General features: G+C 31.0%; 2 protein-coding genes across 5 annotated transcripts in view; one reads left to right on the top strand and one right to left on the bottom strand.

Moving 5' to 3' along the window:
* Positions 1-22361, top strand: part of LOC139514624 (FERM, ARHGEF and pleckstrin domain-containing protein 2-like) — a 96002-nt gene that overhangs the window by 24623 nt on the left and 49018 nt on the right. For 2 of the 4 annotated variants that reach the window (XM_071304068.1, XM_071304067.1), the window contains exons 3-9: positions 5402-5506; positions 8824-8939; positions 13413-13510; positions 16308-16434; positions 17639-17726; positions 18211-18366; positions 19561-19575. In XM_071304068.1, the coding sequence (XP_071160169.1) occupies positions 5402-5506; positions 8824-8939; positions 13413-13510; positions 16308-16434; positions 17639-17726; positions 18211-18366; positions 19561-19575 (705 nt within the window). The remainder of the gene's footprint in view (positions 1-5401; positions 5507-8823; positions 8940-13412; positions 13511-16307; positions 16435-17638; positions 17727-18210; positions 18367-19560; positions 19576-22361) is intronic. The other 2 variants (XM_071304070.1, XM_071304069.1) reach the window with 1 other exon arrangement.
* LOC139514637 (uncharacterized) lies at positions 367-10204 on the bottom strand. The gene is made up of 3 exons (XM_071304088.1): positions 10088-10204; positions 4780-4876; positions 367-1859 (listed from the first exon to the last, which is right to left on the bottom strand). The coding sequence occupies exons 2-3, from the start codon at positions 4872-4874 to the stop codon at positions 500-502; spliced, it is 1455 nt and encodes a 484-aa protein (XP_071160189.1). The 5' UTR covers positions 4875-4876; positions 10088-10204; the 3' UTR covers positions 367-499.

Here is a 22361-nt window from a genome sequence, read left to right as displayed (position 1 = left end):
AAAGATGTCATTATTGAAATTGTCTGTAGAAAAAAGCATGAACTTGAGCTGGGACTAATAGCTAGATTTGAATGGTTTTACACTAGTTATTTTGGGGCCCTTTATAGCTTGCTGTTCGGTTTGTGCCAAGGCTTTGAGTTGAACACTGTACTTTTACCTATAATGGTTTACTTTTACAAATTGTGACTACTCATAGGCACTCAAACCACATCTTCTTATACCCATTTATTTCTTCATTTTTCCCATCTTGTGAAATGCAAAAATATATGTTCATAATATCAACCGGATGTAGGACTATAAATGTTTCATAAATGCTAACCAATACATGTTCATTATTAAAAACAAAATCATAAAAAACATTTTCAATAGTTTGGTTTAATTTTATTCAACAGTTTTAATGCATCATAATTGTGTTCATAAAAAATATAAAGTCTTTCCAATGAATAACGTTTCAACAGTAAATAATTTGAAAAAAATATATTGAGCACATACATTGTAGCTAATTTATGCCTTGTAATTGTTTGTCATAAGGAAGCTTAAATTTATTTGCCAACTTATGAAATATAAGCTGCAGTGCATCATTCTCTCTTTCTCTTTTATGACTAGGAATGGAATACTGCATATATTTAGCTATCTTTCTAATTTTTTCATGCATTGTCTGAATTTGAATAGTTGAAACATCTTGTAAGAGATTGTAAATATTGTGACCCTCTTCTAAAATTTTATCCATCTCAATTGATATAGTAAAAGTTGAGTAATCTAAAAACTCCTGAAATGCATACGGATTGTGTCCATCCACCGTTAAAATGACCGGAATGCATCCACTGATGATAGAATCATAGAAGGATTTTCTTGAAGGGGAGTCACCAGGAGGCTGTAGGCAAAATACTGAATGCTGCATCCATGTAAATAATGATTTACTTATACTATAATCACACTCTTTGGTATAGAACAGGACCATGGTGTTTGTACGGTTTATGTGGCACATTTTAAATCTGCTGTATGGTAACTTTGTTTTAATATCAAATTGGTTCATAATTTTAAATCTTTGATGACTTGATGGATGTTCGCCAGCAGGGAGTAGAATAAACACGTCTCTATCATGAATTGGCACTGTGGACAAATCTATTTCTTTTGATTGTTGAAAATGGCCATATGATGGGTATGGTGCTACTATTATTGAGTTTTTATGCATAATTGAATATGGCCATACAGTATCAAGTCCGTATGACATTTTTTGCTTTTCAATGGTTATATATGTAATTTTATTTGTAAAAGACTGAAACAAATACGGGCAATTACTGCTTTCCATTTCTTTTTCTATTTTTGAAGCTGTTGAAAAATGAAGCTTCCCAGTTGAAAAATATGAACTGTTTGTCAGAAAATCTTTCAATGTCTGTACCATTTTTGATGCTTTATCATTCTGACAAATGCACAATAATCCTATATATGCAGGAACATAAAACAAGTCAGCTTTCTCTGGATTTCTTGTTCTTAAAGGATTTCTTTTAAGTTTTTCGTGAATAATTGGTTCCAAATTAAATTGATTTGTACCACATATACTTATAGATCCATCTGTAAAACGGTTTGATACTATTTCTCTTCCCATTCCATACAAGGAAAAATTAAAACAGTTTCTATCTAGATAATTATGACAATATTCAAGAATGTCTTTGTTTAAACTTCTTGGCAGTTCATATATATAAAATCTAAAAGGGTAAGCAGAAGTGTTTGTAGGAACTGTTGATTCATAAGATGTAGAAGCACTGGTGTGTTGGACAGAATGCTTGGTGATTTTCTGGTCTATTTCATTATTCAAATTCTGCTTTTGTTTGTAAAATTCAACTTCAGAGAAAAGACTGAAAGAAGAAAATATTTATATTATTTATAAAAATAAGTATAAAATATATATACAGACTGTAGTAACAGTTACATTGTAGGTTTTTGTGACCTAGTCAAATCATTATGTCCTAATATATAAAAAAAAAGGTTATTACATGGCAATATAAAACTGCTTTGTTGAAACCAACTACATATTGTGTATTTTCTGCTTCTCCACCAAACACTCAGCATTTAAGTGTGAAGAGCAAACTATGGTAGGATCAGAGTTATACCTTTCAGTTTTTGCTGTGTTTGTAGTTTCTATGTTTGGTTTTCTGTCTTGTGCTTTTAAGTCTTCAGCTGTTTGTTTTGGCTCTTTTTCTTTTCTACTTGGTGATTTTTGTTAGTCCCCCACTGAGGAAGTCGAAGGAGACTTTATGTTGCACTCTGTCCGTATGTCCATGCAGCTGGTATATTTGGAGTATTGTTTTATCATGACAAGTTACAGAGTTAAGGTCCCTTGACTTTGAAAATTCACTCAAATAATCATTTTTTCACACTTTTTTTATACGACCGCAAATTTTGAAAAAAATTTCGTCGTATATTGCTATCAAGTTGGCGTCGGCGGCGTCGTCGTCGTCGTCGTCCGGCGTCCGAATACTTTTAGTTTTCGCACTCTAACTTTAGTAAAAGTGAATGGAAATCTATGAAATTTTAACACAAGGTTTATGACCACAAAAGGAAGGTTGGTATTGATTTTGGGAGTTTTGGTCCCAACATTTTAGGAATTAGGGGCCAAAAAGGGCCCAAATAAGCATTTTCTTGGTTTTCGCACTATAACTTTAGTTTAAGTTAATAGAAATCTATGAAATTTTGACACAAGGTTTATGACCACAAAAGAACGGTTGGGATTGATTTTGGGAGTTTTGGTCTCAACAGTTTAGGAATTAGGGGCCAAAAAAGGGCCCAAATAAGCATTATTCTTGGTTTTCGCACAATAACATTAGTTTAAGTAAATAGAAATCAATGAAATTTAAACACAATGTTAATGACTACAAAAGGAAGGTTGGTATTGATTTTGGGAGTGTAGGTCCCAACAGTTTAGGAATTAGGGGCCAAAAAGGGACCCAAATAAGCATTTTTCTTGGTTTTCGCACCATAACATTAGTATAAGTAAATAGAAATCTATGAAATTTAAACACAAGGTTTATGACCATAAAAGAAAGGTTGGGTTTGATTTTGGGAGTTTTGGTCCCAACATAATAAGGGGCCCAAAGGGTCCAAAATTAAACTTTTGTTTGATTTCATCAAAATTGAATAATTGGGGTTCTTTGATATGCTGAATCTAACTGTCATGACTGTGTATGTAGATTCTTAACTTTTGGTCCCGTTTTCAAATTGGTCTACATTAAGTTCCAAAGGGTCCAAAATTAAACTTAGTTTGATTTTGACAAAAAATGAATCAGTTAGGTTCTTTGATATGCTGAATCTAAAAATGTACTTAGATTCTTGATTATTGGCCCAGTTTTCAAGTTGGTCCAAATCGGGGTCCAAAATTAAACTTTGTTTGATTTCATCAAAAATTGAATAAATGGGGTTCTTTGATATACCAAATCTAACTGTGTATGTAGATTCTTCATTTTTGGTCCAGTTTTCAAATTGGTCTACACTAAAGTCCAAAGGGTCCAAAATTAAACTTAGTCTGATTTTAACAAAAATTGAAATCTTGAAGTTCTTTGATATGCTGAATCCAAAAATGTACTTAGATTTTTTATTATGGGCCCAGTTTTCAAGTTGGTCCAAATCAGGATCTAAAATTATTATATTAAGTATTGTGCAATAGCAAGTCTTTTCAATTGCACAGTATTGCGCAATGGCAAGAAATATCTAATTGCACAATATTGTGAAATATCAAATTTTTTTTTAATTAGAGTTATCTTTCTTTGTCCAGAATAGTAAGCAAGAAATATCTAATTGCAAAATATTGTGCAAAAGCAAGATTTTTTTTTAATTGGAGTTATCTTTCTTTGTCCAGAACCAACTTAAATCTTTGTTATATACAATATACAATGTATATTCACTTTTTACTACCAACTGATAAATTAAAATAATCTTTACCATTCAGTGATAACAAGCAGTTTTTTTACATCTTAATATTTTATGATGTATTTAAATGAGGAGTTATTGTTGCAAACTCCATTAGAAATTTTAATTGAGATTAGTTTTGGAATAAGGGAAAGGGGGATGTGATTAAAAAAATTGGGTTCAATTTTTCTCATTTGAAATTTCATAAATAAAAAAGAAAATTTCTTCAAACATTTTTTTGAGAGGATTAATATTCAACAGCATAGTGAATTGCTCTAAGAGAAACAAAATTTTTAAGTTCATTAGAACACATTCATTCTGTGTCAGAAACCTATGCTGTGTCAACTATTTAATCACAATCCAAATTTAGAGCTGAATCCAGCTTGAATGTTGTGTCCATACTTGCCCTAACCGTTCAGGGTTCAACCTCTGCGGTCGTATAAAGCTACGCCCTGCGGAGCATCTGGTTTCGTCATGCTTGAAGATATTGATTTGATCATTGATACATAGTTTTATCATGACAAGTAACAGGTCAAGTTAGAATTTTTTTCTGGTGTGAGGATTGTTGGTTTGCTGTCTTCATATAAAAGGTTGTTTGTGTGTCATTAGTTTACTGGCCTTTTACCCATTTGTACCTTTGTCTTTTACCCATGTGTACCTTTGTCTTCTTTTATTTTTTTAATTCAAATTGAGTTCAGTTTCAAAGTAAGATGAAAGCCTTTGAATTGTCCATTAATCATATATGAATATACTATTTAATGTTAGTAAAAACAATAAACATTGAAATCTGAATTTTTCATATCAAATGAATATACACCCCATTAATGAAGATACATTGTTTTGGAAAGTAAGTTATATTTTCTGTACTGGTACCTTACTATAGAAATAGTGTTGACTATCACCAAGAATACTAGAAGAGGAATTAATACTTTAGCTAGTTTCTTTTTCTTTTTCATCTGTGTGATCATCTCTGTAAATATAAAGAAAAAGAATTGATATACCTGTAAAGTTATAAACATCTTATAGCTTTCCATGTCTACTAGCTCTTCAAATGTAGATTTTTAAGTAAAATTTTTCAACGTAACTGCAAATGTGTAGCAAAGACCTTATTGTTCCTGAACTCCTTAACTCCTGAACTGTTTTACCATTGGTCCAGAACTAGTGTTTTGGTATCAACAAGAGATAAATTATGTCTGTAAATTTTCATTGAAGCTCCCTTATGAATAGGAAATAGAATTGAGATGTAAACTTCTAGTAAAGTATTGTGTTTATTGAATGGTGTGTATAACTTTGCAATATAATCTTAGGGCTGAAGCATCTTCTAAGAAAGATGAAATGTGACACCTTAGATAACTCATCTCTCACTAGTTTGTCTATAGGGATTTCTAACCAGTGTTGGATCATAAAAGCGGTGGCAAAATTTCTTTTCATATTGAAAACTAGATTTATTGATGGATTTTTTCACAAATAAAATATTTTTATTTTTGTTTTACAGATCAAGGGATTAGGAAATGTATTATGGGAAGCTGTGGTACGGTATTTACAACTGGTTGAATCTGACTATTTCGATCTACAGTATGATGATACACATGGTGTTAGGGTAGGTATCATTTCTCATATTATGAAAAATACAAAATATTAAGAAATCCCAGCAGCTTTAAATCTAGGGAACCTAATTAGCCAACATTAAAGTTTAGAAAATAAGATTTAGTTTTTGTTTTAGATCTTTTTTGTCTCACACAAAATCTTAATCTTTCTTAAGATTTAATTAAATAAAAACTACAATTCATAGAATAGTATTGCTGGCAAGTAAATGCTCAATGAAATATTTAATTAAAAATGTAAAATTTGATCACTTTGACCTACATTTTAATTTTAAACTTTTAGCATGAGCTATGGGCTTCGACTAGTAATGACCTATTGTAGCATATTGATTATTTTTATTCTCCAAATTTGCTGTAGTGTAAGATATTAAGATGATTCTAGTCGGAAAAAGAATAATTAAGTGTTATCATAAAATAAAACATATTGGATTAGTACTACACATAAAAGAAAGCAATAAATGGCAGGATACTCAAGGCAAAATAGTCAATGAATTGATATTTTCTTCTGATGCCAAAACTTGGACCTGAACTGGAAGGAAGAAGAGCTGATTGTTGAAGAATAGGCATGAACAGGTTTTTTGCCAAATGGGAAGAAGGATTCCTGAACTTAAACTTACCATGGCCACTCCACTGAAAATAAAGGGGAGAAATTGAACAAATCAGCTTAAACATTGACCTGTTATATTTTATATTCAAAATATAATAAGTATTATATCCAACAAGTTACATTACATTGGGAAAATTATGCTTTGATAACCATTAGTCCCATTTCTGTAGGACGAGTGAATCAAAAAGTTTTCGTAGAGGCCTGCATTTCAGAATTCTCTCTCTCTTGATTTATTTATTAAATACTAGTCAGGTATTGATTATATTCAGCCTCTGATATATCTAACTATCAGACCTATAAGAGGTTGTCTATGTTGACTTTCATATTTCTTTGTTATTATGCTAACCCAAGGAAATTAAATTTGATGAAACATACAACTATGATTAAATGCAGACAATAAAATCACGGATACATGAAATTTTGAAGAATCTTTTTGCAGGATTGTCCAGAAGTTCAGACAAAAATTCTTGATTGGTATTTTCATTTTAGATTAGCGAGATATAGTTACGTCTAATTTTATTAAAATACAGTAAAAGCAATTGATTTGTGTCTTCAGAGAATGAATATCTAACTGTCTGATCTCATAAGTTCATAGAATATTGAACATTTATAATCAAGACAAAAACCACTTTTTGAGCTCTTCAATTTTTTAATTTTTTTTTATCTATCAATATTTATCCTAGACAAAAAACTAATAGTCTGTCAGATGTCACTAATATTGTAAAAAAAAAATGCCTCTACATTTCTTGTATTTATGTTACAAATGCAAGACCTGTCAAAATTAGGTTATATCCAGATGATCCAATCAATAGTTTGTAATGAGCAATAGCCATACTCTAAAAGATATTTATCTACAATATTTCTTTTACTAAGAGTGATAGATAGATCATTGCTCAAATATCCAATTTGAACAAAGAGAGTACTGGCATTAGGTAAAGTTTCACCAGCATTCTGTGATTTCACATTTATATATACCAATACAGCTTTTTATTAAAGCAAAATAGCTCTCATTCAGTAATTGAATACAGGGAATAGCTCCATATAAAAGTTAGCATTAGAACATCTTTATTGTCCATTAAATCTGTAATGAATATAAAGACCCTGGCTATTGCTTGCTAACAGTTTCAATCATTGACGTTGACAGCACTTAGGGCTTTACAATTGATATATTGTATTTCTAAGCAAAACAGAAAAAAATACAAAAGCTTCTGATCATATTAAGATTGATACGTACATGTAAGATAGATAATGTATGTTAATTCCATTTAGGTCCAGCTATCGTGGATTTTTAGTTGTTGGTGGGGTATCTTTTTTTATTTCTTGAGTAAAGGAAGCCAACAAACTTTGCATTGAAATGTAAATTTCCAGTAAGATTGTATGCAGAGTTGTTGTAAAAAATCAAGAAAATAGGTGCCTTTGAAAAAAAGATATGACTGAAAAATACTAAGGACATTATTGTGGTTATTCCTGTAAATTTTCAAAAGAAGATAAATTTTGAGAATTGAGTTCTGTACATGTTCATACAATATTTTTTATGACAGGATTTTCATTTATAAATATTTCATTATTTTTGGGGTAAAGCTTGCTTGAAATGCAATGAAAACCCTATGGTACTGAATTTGTATCTAAACTTCCCTGATTTATCACTACTAGTTCAAACAAAATAGTGCAGTGAAGTGATCATTCCAGTCAATGTCAAGTGTTCTATTAATGATACTTAGATATTCAAGTGCATTTGGACTACCATAGTTGTCAAGAGAACTTTTCTTTACTGAAAAATGCATGAGTAATTCATGGTGTATGAATTTGTTATAAAAATAGACTGAACCATGAACAAAGAAAGATAACTTCTACACAAATCAATAATTTCTTATTACAATTATATGTTTTATCTTAAACTTACAACATCAATCTTTACCCTTCAGTGCTTACAAGCACTTTGATTAGTGGATAGAGGCCTCCAAATGTGAATATTTCAAAAGAATTTTTAGAAAGAAAAAAAAACTAAATGTTATGAACATTTTGATTTTGCATATTGTAATTCTAAGTAGTAAAAAAAAAAACCTATTTATAATTTGTTGTTTACGAATAACTAAATAAAAAATTAAAAGAACAAATTCTAGGTTCGATATTTTGATCCATGTAATCTAGTTACCATATATGACTAAACAAGTATTTAAGAATATGTACAGCAAAATATTGTTGATATATGATCTTAATATAGATAAATGTATGTCATAGATTTGAGTCAGATTGATTTTCTCCACAAATTTATAGGTTATTAGATTATAGATAGCTTCTTACTTTTTTATAGGTTATTAGATAGCTTCTCACTTTTTTGACTTACTTAATTATGTCAATCCTATATGCTGCAATATTGTCACTATAAATAGATTTTGTTTTATATCATTTATTGATTTTGGCGGCATTTTTGAAGGATGAATTAGTATTATTAGACAAAAATTATGTTTATATTGTAAACCTGAAAATCATATTTTTTTGGACTTTTTTGAAAATCAAATGCTGCAACATTTATCTGTTAAATAAATCCCTCTGCAACTATTTTTGACTGTCATGCTGTTGAAAATTTAAAAGGTCATACTGGTGAGACAAATAAAATCTGTGGCTTTATACTTTAAAATGCATATATATATATATATTCTTTCAAAATAATTGCTTAAGTATTTTTATTCTTTTCTTTTTCAGTGTTGGTTAGACCACGAGAAGGGTCTATTAAAGCAGCTCCCCTCGCCAGACAGTCCTCTTGACTTCTGTGTAAAGTTCTACACACCAGATCCTGGCTTACTTGATGAATTCACTAGGTTTGTTAACATAACTGATCATAACTGTTTAAATAATCCAAATGTTTATAGTTTATAGATAAATTACTAGTTATAAGTAGTATAGGTCAATTTGTTATGTTTTATAGAATCAGTATAATAGGTTAATTTTACAGCTGGTTGAGTTCACTTGTCTTTGACCACATTTTAATGATGCAGTGATCAATTGTTAGTTGGTGATTATGGGACTTTTTTCTTCTACTACAATTAGTTTGTCAACTTTATTTGTTGTATAGAATCAGTAAAATCTTAAGCTGACGAAGTTTGCTTGTCTTAGACCACATTTCATGATGAATTGATCCAATTTAAGTTTTCCGAATTAAAGCCTACTTGTTTCATATTGTTAAAAAATTCCAGTTATCTGAGGTTTGTTTTAGGTCTAGAAAATCAGCATATGTACATCATTTGGTCTTGGAGAGTTGTCTCATTGGAAATCGTACCACAGCTTCTTTTTGTATAGTAACTCTATAAGAGTATATTTTATTTTTTAACACTGCCACCCACCCCAAAGTAGTACTGTTGCTGAAATGGCTGTGGTTAAAGAAGGGGATACCACAAATGTGCTATGCTCAGCTGTGAAAGCAAAGGACAATACAGTGGTTTCTGGCTTTGGACAGGATTAATAAAGTGCAGTGGTATTTCTTAGTTTACAAGCTCTGGCAAACATTAAAGAAATTATATAAAAACCCCGAAATGGGCTCAACTTAATAAAATTCAACACATCTGGTTGAAATTCTTCCACATAAGTAGGCAAAAAAATTGATAAGAAGTCCTTCAATTTTACAGAGAACCAATTTTACAGAGAAACAGATTTAAAAAAAAAAAGAACAAGCATTTTACAACAAAAAAAAATACTACATTGTGTAATACTTTAAATTTAGAACTTTTGTCATGCTTGAATTTTGAATCAAACTTAATTCTTAAAAACATAAAAATAAAAAGTCAAACAAGTACATGCCATAACGAGATTGGAATAAGCTGAAATTTCTCTAGTTTTAATTTGAAGAAAAATTTGGAAACTAGAAATTGATTATTAGGGAGGAGCTACCATGTAGTAGAATTTTATAACAGTCAACGGAAATGGTGCATGTACATTTAATTTTGTTTAACAATTCAAAAAATGTCCTTACCTGATTAATAAAATATATAAAGATGTCAAAGTAAACTTGCTTCTACATTTGTGAAATAAATATGTGATCTAACCGTACATAATGTTCTTTTTATTTCATTTATTTAACAGCAGCTGTGGTATAATTTATTACAGCCTCTACTTAATATATTTCCCTAAAATATCAGGTTATCCTCTTGCTTGTAAAAGTGCATGTTTATCAAGATGACCTCTACAGATTTAAAGTTCATGACAGTTTCATGATGTTCTTGTCACAAGTTGTCTGGATTACCTTTAAAATACAATGATTATGGATAAACCCTTGACAAGCTTGTAAAGGTTTCTTATAAAGGCATTAATAATTCAGCTTTTCTGGTGACAAGCTACATCAGAATTTGTCTAAAGAGAAACTGAATGAACAGAAAATAGAGAGAAAAAGTCTATTTTGAATAACTTTGTTTTGTTGTCTTCCTGATCTCCATTTAATGTTGGCTGACCTTGACCTTGACCTTATTTCTTGGTTCAATCTGCAACTTTTTGGGTCAATTTCTAAGATACAACAAGCAAAAGTTTATCTATATATGGTGAATGGATTATTGTATGGTGTACAGGTTTGTTTGGTACAGTTTATCTGATCTTAATCTAATTTCCATGGTTCATTGGACAGTGTATACTTTTTTATGGTTATGCCTATTTCTACGATACAATAAGCAAAAGTTATCTGAGGTATGGAATGATGTGTCCTTTGACTGCCTATTTGACCTTGACCTTATTTACATGGATCATTGATTATATGATACTTGTATTAACCCTTTATTTTAAAGACTTTACACATAAATTCATTCACTAAGTTATCAATAAAGCAGGCAAGACATTTCAGTTTTGTTAGTTTTATGTTAAACATTGAATTTTTCTGAAAGCCATGAAGAGTTATATATATGGGACATTATGACTTTTGTATATTGTTTATTGATAAAGACATACAATTTATTGATATAAAAACATAAGGTCTGGATTATAAAAACAGCTACAGTAAGTTGGTTGTTACTGTTACATGAACAATAACTTTGTTGGTACATAATAGAAAAATATATGAAAGAGACTGATTAAAAGTACTTACAGTAAACATGCATTTACTGAATAGATATTTATTGTGTTATGCTCTTGGTGTAATCTTCTTATTTTATTACAAAATATGATTAAATACAACATTTGCAAACATAAGTAATCCCAAAAGTTTTATGACCTGAGTTATTGGAATATATATGAATATACATACAGGAGAAAAACATGTGAGAAATTGTAGCCGGCATTTTACCACACAAGGTTCTAATCGACCTTGTATGTAAATACAAATTGTTAATGTGAAACAAATTGAATACACAGCTCTGTAGCCAACCATTCTAATCAATGGCAACCAATTTGCATTTATTTTTCTTGATAAGGGGCTTCCATAGGAGGATTTTATGTATGTTCTGATTGATATAGATTGCTTTCTTTTAGTTTTCAAGAGCAACATTTTAAGTTTATGATAATTTTAGAAAGTACAAATGTTCTTAAAAGATATTATTTCAATGATATTCAATTAATTATTTCTGATAACTTAAATATTTGTTCGTTAGAATCTTAAACATTGAGAGCCTGATTTGTCTTTCATTGATTGATAGTCAAATTTACTGCTTCATTATCAATTGGTTGGGATTTAAACCTATTTACAGAAGTCTAGATATTGACAAGACCTGATGGTAATGAGAGCAATTGGCACTTTATTACCACACTCAACTTTAAAACAGAGTCATCAAATTAGGGTTGGAAATATAAATTACATACAAAAAAACAAAAAGAAGATGTGGTATGATTGCCAATGAGACAACTCTCCACAAGAGACCAAAATGTCACAGAAATTAGCAACTATAGGTCACTGTATAGCCTTCAACAATGAGCAAAGCCCATACATAACTTGATTAAGTCAAGAATATGAGTCGTACAAAAGGTAAAAATATTTGGCAAGATACATGGTCCACTACATAAAATCTATAGGGCTTAGAAAAGAGAATTTGATTGCCAATTACCTAGATCCTGTGCAGATTTGAAGGTCTCCTCCATTAAGTTTGTCAAAACTATGCAAAACTTAAGACTATAAAAAGGTTGGAGAAAGGCCTGTTGCTACTAAAAAAGGTGCAGGGAATATGACCAGTGGATACTAGACTTGCTTTTCATTATTCTTGTCCTAATAGCATTTTTTTTATGGTATGAATAAATGAGATGGCAATCCAACAACACAGAAAAAAAAGACACATTGAGGTTTACATTTACATACAGTGATATTGTTGGCTTTTTTCAAAACAACCTGTACCCTTTTTTATTGGGAAAATATGCATCACTTTTATCAAATTGGGAAATTTATTATAATCCATGAATTTGACTAAAACTTCAATTTTTAGACCCCATTTCAAGAGTAAAACCCTGCTTTGAAATAAGACCCTTTATTGTCAGTGATAATGCATATATAGACCCTCAAATCTTCTCATATAGTCATTTTAAGCATGAAAACTGTATAAATGAGTGTTTTTCAGGTTGTATTTATGCACAATTACTACTGAGACTGCACTGTTTGGGAAAAATGTTGTCTTTTTAGGAATAATTTTAAGCCATTTTTTTTCAAATTGGGATTCTTTTCCAGGGGAAAAAGCCTTTATTCTCCAGTAATTTAAGGCAAACAATATCACTGACATATAATGTTCCACAATTAGTCTAAATACAATATTTACAAACTAATCATTGTACCAGCAAAGTTGGTAAAATTTAGTAGCAATATAGCTTCCACTTCAAATTATTTAAATGATAAAAACATAGGAAGATATACCTAAACACAACTTCTGACAAAGCAAGCACATGAAGATTTGGAGGGGTTTAACTTTTGTTGTCCCCCCCTTTTATCTTGATCTGTGGAATTAAAAATGTGCATACATGAAGGTCTGACATAAGACAAGAAGCTAACACCATGGTCAAATAAAGATTACAAAAAATGAAAATACTGCATAGAACACAAAAATCAGTACAGTGTGTAATATATGTAGCATGGCTATCCAATGTTATACCACAACATACAAGTCGAATGAATTACAAAAAACTAAATAATTTTTTATAGAACAGCTGAATGAGATAAGTGCACTTCACATAAATGTATTGTGACTGTTTAATATAACAATAGTGATGTTGGATGTCTTATTAAGAAAAACTTTCAGGTGAAGTATATATATATTAAGAAAGCAACATACCAGTAAAATATTATTTATTGCTATTTTTTATACGACCACAAATTTTAAGGTGTTTTTTTTTTACAGGTACTTATTTGCATTACAAGTAAAGAAAGATTTATCTATTGGTCGAATGGTTTGTAGCGAGAACACTGCAGCACTTCTAGCCTCCTATATTGTTCAAGGTGAATAAATTCTTACTTCACAGTCAGCCTTAAAAAGGATTTTTAGTGAAGGTCTCCAAAAAAAAAAAAAAAAAAAAAAGGACATGTTAGATATAACACAAAGTATGAAATGTACAATATGTCAATTTAATGCAATTAATATGCATAAGTTCTGAGAAAACACAAAGAAAAAGTCAATCTGAAATAATTTTCATTAACAGTACACAAAGCTAACATGACGCCCTTCAAACGCTTTGAGTGCACACCTCTGGTAAATTATCAATATATTGTTTTGGCTGTTCCGATCGTACTCCCGTGTCATATGCTCTTCTCATCACTTTGCGTCCGGCGTCATCATCGTCGTCGTCTTCCTCCGGCGTTAGCTTTTACAAAAATCGTCTTCTCTGAAACTACTTGGCCAAATTAAACCAAACTTGGCCGCCATGGCTAAAAATAGAACATTGGGGTAAAATGTAGATTTTGGCTTATAACTCTGAAACCAAATCATTTAGAGCAAATCTGAAATGGGGGTTAAATTGTTTATCAGGTAAAGATTTATCTGCCCTTAAATTTTCAGACAAATCCGACAACGGGTTGTTGGGTTACTGCCCCTGAATTGGCAATTTTAAGGAAATTATACTGTTTTTATATGACCGCAAAAATTGAAAATTTTTTGGTCGTATATTTGTATCACATTGGCGTCATCGTCTGCGTCCTTGTTGTCGTCATCGTCATCGTCGTCCGAATACTTTTAGTTTCGCACTCTAACTTTAGTAAAAGTGAGTAGAAATCTATGAAATTTTAACACAAGGTTTATGACCACAAAAGGAAGGTTGGGATTGATTTTGGGAGTTTCGGTCCCAACATTTTAGGAATTAGGGGCCAAAAAGGGCCCAAATAAGCATTTTTTTTGTTTTCGCACTATAACTTTAGTTTAAGTAAATAGAAATTTATGAAATTTTAACACAAGGTTTATGACCATAAAAGGAAGGTTGGGTTTGATTTTGGGAGTTTTGGTCCCAACAGTTTAGGAATAAGGGGCCCAAAGGGTTCAAAATTAAACTTTGATTGATTTCATCAAAAGTTGAATAATTGGAGTTCTTTGATATGCCGAATCTAACTGTCAGTGTGTATGTAGATTCTTAATTTTTGGTCCCGTTTTCAAATTGGTCTACATTAAGGTCCAAAGGGTCCAAAATTAAACTCAGTTTGAATTTAACAAAAATTGAATCCTTGTGGTTCTTTGATATGCTGAATCTAAAAATGTACTTAGATTTTTGATTATTGGCCCAGTTTTCAAGTTGGTCCAAATCGGGGTCCAAAATTAAACTTTGTTTGATTTCATCAGTTTTGGAAAAGGGAAAGGGGGATGTGAAAAAAAGGGGGGGGGGGGGGGGGGTAGGGGGGTATATTTTTCCCATTTCAGATTTCATAAATAAAAAGAAAATTTCTTCAAACATTTTTTTGAGAGGATTAATATTCAACAACATAGTGAATTGCTCAAAGACAAAAAAATATTTTAAGTTCATTAGACCACATTCATTCTGTGTCAGAAACCTATGCTGTGTCAACTATTTAATCACAATCCAAATTTAGAGCTGAATCCAGCTTGAATGTTGTGTTCATACTTGCCCCAATCGTTCAGGGTTCAACCTCTGCGGTCATATAAAGCATCTGGTTGGTTATTATCTTGAATATTATTATATATAGAGATCAACTGTAAACAGCAATAATGTTCAGCAAAGTAAGATCTACAAATAAGGTAATATGACTAAAATGAAGTTATTGCCCTTTATAGTAATTTTTTACCAATTTTTCGTAATTTTTTCTAATCTTTTACAAAAATCTTCTCTAAAACTACTGGTCAAAATTTAACCATACTTGGCCATAATTATCATTGAGGTATCTAGTTTAAAGAATGCATGCGGTGACCCTGCCAACCAACCAAGATGGCCGCCATGGCTAAATATAGAATATAGGGGTAAAATGTAGATTTTGGCTTATAACTCTGAAACCAAAGCATTAAGAGCAATTCAGACATGGGGTTAATTTGCTTTGCAAGTCAAGATCTATCTGCTGAAATTTTTCAGCAATAATGTTCAGCAAAGTAAGATCCACAATCAAGTCAACATGATCAAAAAGGTCAAAAAGGTCAGTTGACCCCTTAAGGAGTTATTGCCCTTTATAGTCAATTTTTAATAATTTTGTAAATTTTTTAAATTTTTGTAAATTTTAACAAAATATTTTCCTCTGTAACTAATGGCCCAAGTTCATTATAAATTGAGATAACTGTAAGAAGCAAGAATGTTCAGTAAAGTAAGATCTACAAACACATCACCATCACCAAAACACAATTTTGTCATGAATCCATCTGTGTCCTTGTTTAATATGCACATAGACCAAGGTGAGCGACACAGGCTCTTGAGAGCCTCTAGTTTACTTTACCAACTGTAAATGAAATGTGCAATCAAAGTTTTATTTCCATGTTTAAAGGGGAAAATATACCATTAGGTCTGAAGCTTGTTGTTGTTGAATAGTATTTCTCTTTTCCAGGACTAACAAAATTAGGTTTCAACCAGTGTAACTCAATTATAAAAGTTCCCCAAAAATTGTAAAACATCAAATAATTTCAAATGTTTGAAGGTAAAGGACATGCAATATGATGTTAATTGTGTATAAATGTTAAGAGATCAGGAGATTTATAAACACTATTTGGTTACTTTTAGCTGAGTTGGGAGATTATATCATTGAGGAATACATTGACCATACCTATTTGATGAGTATGCCTCTGTTTATGTACAATATCTTGTTTATTTAGCTGAGTTGGGAGATTATATCATTGAAGAATACATTGACCATACATATTTGATGAGTATGCCTCAATTTATCCCAAGGCAGTCTGAAGATCTACTGAAGAAAGTTATGGAATATCATAAACAACACATGTAAGTTTCTATACACGTGTGTAATGCAAATCATACATAAAAACATAACAGGAATCACCCATAAAGGCCATAATACAGGAAAGTACAAAAACTGCATCTACCACCAATTCCTCCAAAATATAACTGATGTACAAACAAATATTTTATTATGCCCCTGCTGTAGTAGAGGGGGCATTAAGTTTTACCCTTGTCTGTCTGTATGTATGTACTCACATCCCAAAGTTGGGAAGTTAATACAACTTAAATTTGCCTCAACCGAACATTTTGAAAGTTATACACAATGCTCATTACCACAAAACACAGATCAAATTTGAACTTTGATGGCGTCACTTAAACAGTTCTAGAGTTATGCCCATTTACAAATCGGAAAATTGCTTAATTGTTTGTTCATATCTGTAACTTTAGATTGCCTCAACCAAATGTTATTAAAAGTATACACAATGTTTATACCACAAAATACAGGTGAATTTTGAATTTTGGTGGTGTCACTTGAGCAGTTCTTAAGTTATATCCCCTTTATAACAGATGGAAAAATTGCTGAATTTTATAAAATGTGTTTCGGAATAAATCTGAAGGTAGACTGAAGATTCATTAATAAATCGGATGCTTACAAAATATTTTTACAAAATATTTCACTTATTTACTTGTAATTAAATGTTCATGGCAAAAGACCTATTGTAATGAGTTTGTTGTGAGTCTTTCTGCCACAAATTGTGTAAGGTTTCTAACTTTCTAATCCAGTGAAGTTAGGTAATGTAGCTTGGCATGATCTTTTACAACTTTTAGAAGAAAACCATACAAATAAAAGCCACAATTAATATCTTAGTCACCCCTGTGTATAATTACAAAAAAAATATTCTGCTATCTAACATTCAAAGCCATGGTAATGAAACTAAGCATGATTATTCACCCCTTCTTCAAGGTTTGTAATGTGCAAGGAAGATAACAGTATAGTGAAATTCAGGGTCAAAAACTTAGTGCATATGTACATAAAAATATTTAAGCCATCTTACTGTTAAAATAAATGGGGTTTTGGTTTTGGTATGCATTATTGGTTCTTCATAAAAATTTTGCTTCTGTGCTTCTAAGTTGTTTGAATAAAATGCATAACACTGATAACTTCTAAGAAGAGTTAAACTAGCTCTGAAGCAGAGCCATAAATTAAGATTTGTAAATGACTATGATTAACATTGATATATTTTAGAGGGGAAACACCTGCAGAAGCAGAAGCTAGCCTAGTAGATGTTGCCAGGAAGGTAGAAACATATGGTATCAGACTGAATGCTTCCAAGGTTAGTCACAAACTGGTCTTCAGACCCATTATGTTTATTAAGTGTTATTTTCATTAGTAGTAATGCATAGATACAGAAATAAATGCTGTATCTAGTCAGAGTAAATGTTAAACGAATAAAATTGAAAATAAGGGGGGAAATCAAAACTACAGCTTCGCCAAAACTTACAAGCATGCAAGAGTTAAAAACATGAAGGTTTTGAAAAGATAATTCAAAAGAGAGGGGAATCATCAGAAGGACATATACATTTTGTTAAGAAAAAAAATTAATTGCACTTATAAAATGATATTACATGTATGAAAAGTTTCTAGGTAGCTGTAGGTTACTTTCTTTTGACTGTCAGTTCTAGGTAGCTGGTAACTTTTACCTTTATTATCATTTCTTGATTTATTAAAACTGACTATGTTCATTTATTTACCAAGGAAGAAGAAATACACTATACAGCTATATATATTATTTTTAAAAACAAACATGTTATTTTCAGGACCATGAAGGTGTAGCTCTTTACCTTGCTGTAGCGCACATGGGCATTTTAGTGTTCCAGAATAATACTAAAATCAACACATTTTCCTGGGCAAAGATAAGGAAACTAAGCTTTAAAAGGAAGAAATTTCTAATTAAGCTTCATCCAGATACCTATGTAAGTCAATGAAGAATTAAATATGACTGATTTATCCTATGGTCACTTTAATTGGATTATGATGGATTTGAACAAATGCACTTTTGAAAAGTTTTTATCATACGTAGGTGTCAACTTTTCAAGCTTTCAAAGTGGGACCTCTGCTTCAAAGGAAATTTGTTATTGAGGAATTTAGCTTCGAAACTCTCCATGTTTTCACTGATGATTTGTGAAATTTTAAAGTTCAAGAAATTCTTATGGTACAACATTTTAAATGATCCAATGATTCATAGAATTTATTCCAGAAAACAATATATAAGATTGCTCTATATTATGTAAACAACAATGTTTTAACACAAATTTGACTTTTTATGGTTCACACAACTGTTTTAAAAGAGTCAAATAAGTAGAATATTGGAAGACTTTTTTTCTCCAAATAAGTTATTTTGATGCCCTAACAGAGAAATGTCTGCAGAAGGAGATTTAGAAAATATCTCAGAAGATTCCCTCTTAAACTTGTAAAGTTGACACCTTGGTGTACTGTGTTTTGGGTTGTTTCACACTGAGAGTTGACACCTTTGGTATACTGTTTATTGCTTTGTTTCACATTGATATGCAGTTGTGATGTTTTATAATGTATTTACTTGATGGTTTTCACATATGCACATTTATAAAAAAAAAAATCACTGCTTGGTTTTCATAACACTAGACCATGTCAATCGAATGAAACCACAGGTCTGTGGAAGTTATTAAACTGATTTTAATTTTCAAAATGTTGAGAAGAATAGCCAGATAAAGATAATTATGAAAAGGGGTTTATGATGTTCAGATATATTTTAATGAAGTTCAATTAATTTTTTTCATAGCCAAAATCCTCCTTGCATTGTAAAGTAAAGGGGATCTCATTGGGGGCAGGGTTTCTGATCCCGGATCCCGCTTACTGTTTTGTCAGTTTCCCATATATGCTTACACTATGAACGTAAGAAATTCTCATAATTTGTAATTTCCCGTGTCCTGCTAGACTTCATTTCTCGTTTTCACAGCACAATAATTTGACTTTCACGTATCACGCTTACAAAACAACGTAATTCCGTGTCACGCTTAGATCCCAATGAGACCCACAGTAATGGGGAAAATAAATTTGTTCTTTAAAGTGACATGGATTGAAAAAAGATGGAATAGATTTTATTTCAGATATCTGCTTTTTGTTTTCAGCCAGGAAAAGCTAAGGTGAGAACAGTAAAGATAAGCTTGGCTTTTGTTTTTGTCAAACCCTCTCTCATTATGTATAACAAAGGGACATGGTTTAGAGATAGCAATTCAGCCAAGCAAATATCACATAACTTGAACAATTCATATATGTTGTATTTTGAAATATTTTTTTTTTTATAGAAATTCATATAATTCATAGTGTTATCCCATACATAGATGTATATATTTTATTTATTGGTGGACCAAATTAGAATAATTTAGAACATGCTTTCATGAATTATAGTAAACATAACACAAAAAAATATACAAAATTACTTATAATTAAAAACAAAAATAATCAGTCCAAATCTATCACAATATCCAAGAATTAACAATTTCCCAAAAACAGTATTTCTATTTTGTAAATAACTTTTATCAAAATTTTGCAAGACTATTGGACATGCATGATTGTTGTTATAATTTTTGTTGTCCATTGCAGTGATTGACTTTATGTAGTATTGATAGTGCATGATCAGAATGAGCTCACCTAAAGCATTGTGTTGGCTTTGTCTTATGTTTTGCGTCCTCTATTTTAAAAGTTTCTGAACATTGATATATTATTTATCTCCCTTGAATTTGTCAAATTACTTTAAAGCAGTTTACAAGTCCTGTGCTTTTGCATTTTAGCTTCAGTATGTGTCTGTTTGGATGTTGCTTTTTTTATTGGAGGTTATCCATATCTAAAGTTTGACTATTTTAAGGCATTGCTTATTCCAGAAATCTTGTTCTCTGTAAAACTAAAATAACTGGGATCAAAGCTTAACTTGATTAAGTTAGTTTTGTTTTTCATCATATATAACTTTGAGAGGTCATGCCGGTGTTATGTTGTTAAAGAAATTGCATGTCCCTTGCGATTTTGACTGATATTGAACCGAAGTATTTGGTATAAATACTAGGATATTATAGAGTGCAAAATAACATTTCTTATCGCTTTTTACAAATTCATTTCTTCAATGAATACTCATGAAAATATTTTTTAAGAACATAGATAAATAATATGAAAATGTTTTGTCATGAGAAATATATATAAGTAGAAAACCATTTATATTTTTGCACACATAACAAAAAATAATGTTACTGATGAATACCTTGAAAAACACATTCCAACAAAAGCCGAAATGTACATATCTGTCTGGCAGGTATCATATTATGACCTGTCATTTATTCATCATCCATCATAACCATCGGTCATCCAATGTTCAATAGGGGCCTTGGTGGCCGAGAGGTCTTAAGTATTAACTACTGTTATCACTAGCCAGTCAACACTGAGGTTGTGATTTGAACTCCGCTGGTGCAGGTGCACTAGACTCCAATCTTAATTGACTAGGATTGTCAGTTTTCCCAAAGAAGGGTATGGTTTTCTCAAGGCCTCGTCCACCTGTATATATAGTTATAAAGACTGGCTGTCAAGAAATAACCCAAAAGTGGTACTTAAGAATTGTGCTAAAACATTTAAAATCAAAATCCAATGTTCAGTACTTCAGTGAACGCAACTTCTGGAAATATTAATTTCAAAGATGCTATTCCAGAGAAAATCATGATTTTTGTTTAGAGTTTTGTCTCTCCTATGATGAAAGTTGCAAAATGGGATTAATGATGATGGGTGGCCAAAATATTCATTTGACCTTGACATCATTTTCATGGATCATTGATAATGATTAATTTATGTGTACTTGTAATACACCTTCATATTACAGACTTAAACATTAATTCAGTAATAAGTAAAACGGGCGAGACATTTCAGTATGTGCACTCTTATTTTCATTGGAGTTAAAATTCAAATATATTTTATTGTCAATTAAAGACGCCCATTACAGGCAGAATAATCACAAGTAATATTTGGTACAAATGACTACAAAATGATTACAATTATTTGAATACAATTAAATCAATGATTACAATTATTTGAATACTAGTACGTATGATGTGCTTTTTAAATTCTGCAGAAGTACTTTGATGTGGCCTCTTTCAGAAGTTACACATTATTCTGTGTTTCATCAATTTAATGGCTGCATAAAGATGTCTTTCTTACTTTTTATGTGCCTGGCCAGTCTGAATCATTCCAGCTTTGCTAGAGTCATTCATGTGTTTGATATTTGGAAATATTTTCTCAATTTTAAATTTTCAGTCAAAACAACTATTTTATAGATAATATTTCCATCAAAATTTGATTATTCTACAAGATAGTTAAGCATCTGTTACTGTAGCACAAGGCTTCAATATGTATTCTTTGCATTGCACTCAACATTATCCCAGGATTGGTATTAAAAGTATTCATGCAGGTCCGAGACCACAATTGTCGTCCCTTGATTTTTCGTTGTCCACAAATATAGTCCCTAGTGTGGACAGTGTGTTACTTGCCAATATTTTTTTTTATGCCTTCCAAATTTATTTCTCTATGTTTTATGCCTCACATAGCAAGAAGGGGGGGGGGGTTGAAATGACACTGTAAAAAAATATAGGTCATGAATTTTAAAGTATAGTAGTGATTTGGTCCAGCTGAAAAAGGTTAAAAATTAGCACTTCGGAAGCTGTCAAAAGATTTCAAGTTTTTTGATATTTAATATAAAATTGTCCATATTTTGAGTTAGAGCTGATGAAGTTTTCTATAATTTTGATATAATTTGTCCCAAAAGTGGCACAACACACTGTCAAAATATTATTGAGAAAGCGCAGGTGGGATTTTTTAAAATTTCATTTATTGTCTAAAAGAAATGCTGCACTACGAAATTACTGTGATCTTGGACCTGCATAATTTAAATATA

The sequence above is a fragment of the Mytilus edulis genome, chromosome 3, assembly GCF_963676685.1.
Source record: "Mytilus edulis chromosome 3, xbMytEdul2.2, whole genome shotgun sequence".
NCBI classification, from domain to species: Eukaryota; Metazoa; Mollusca; class Bivalvia; order Mytilida; family Mytilidae; genus Mytilus; species Mytilus edulis.
The sequence above is the reverse complement of the archived record's forward strand: the minus strand, read 5'-3'. Positions and strand labels throughout refer to the sequence as shown.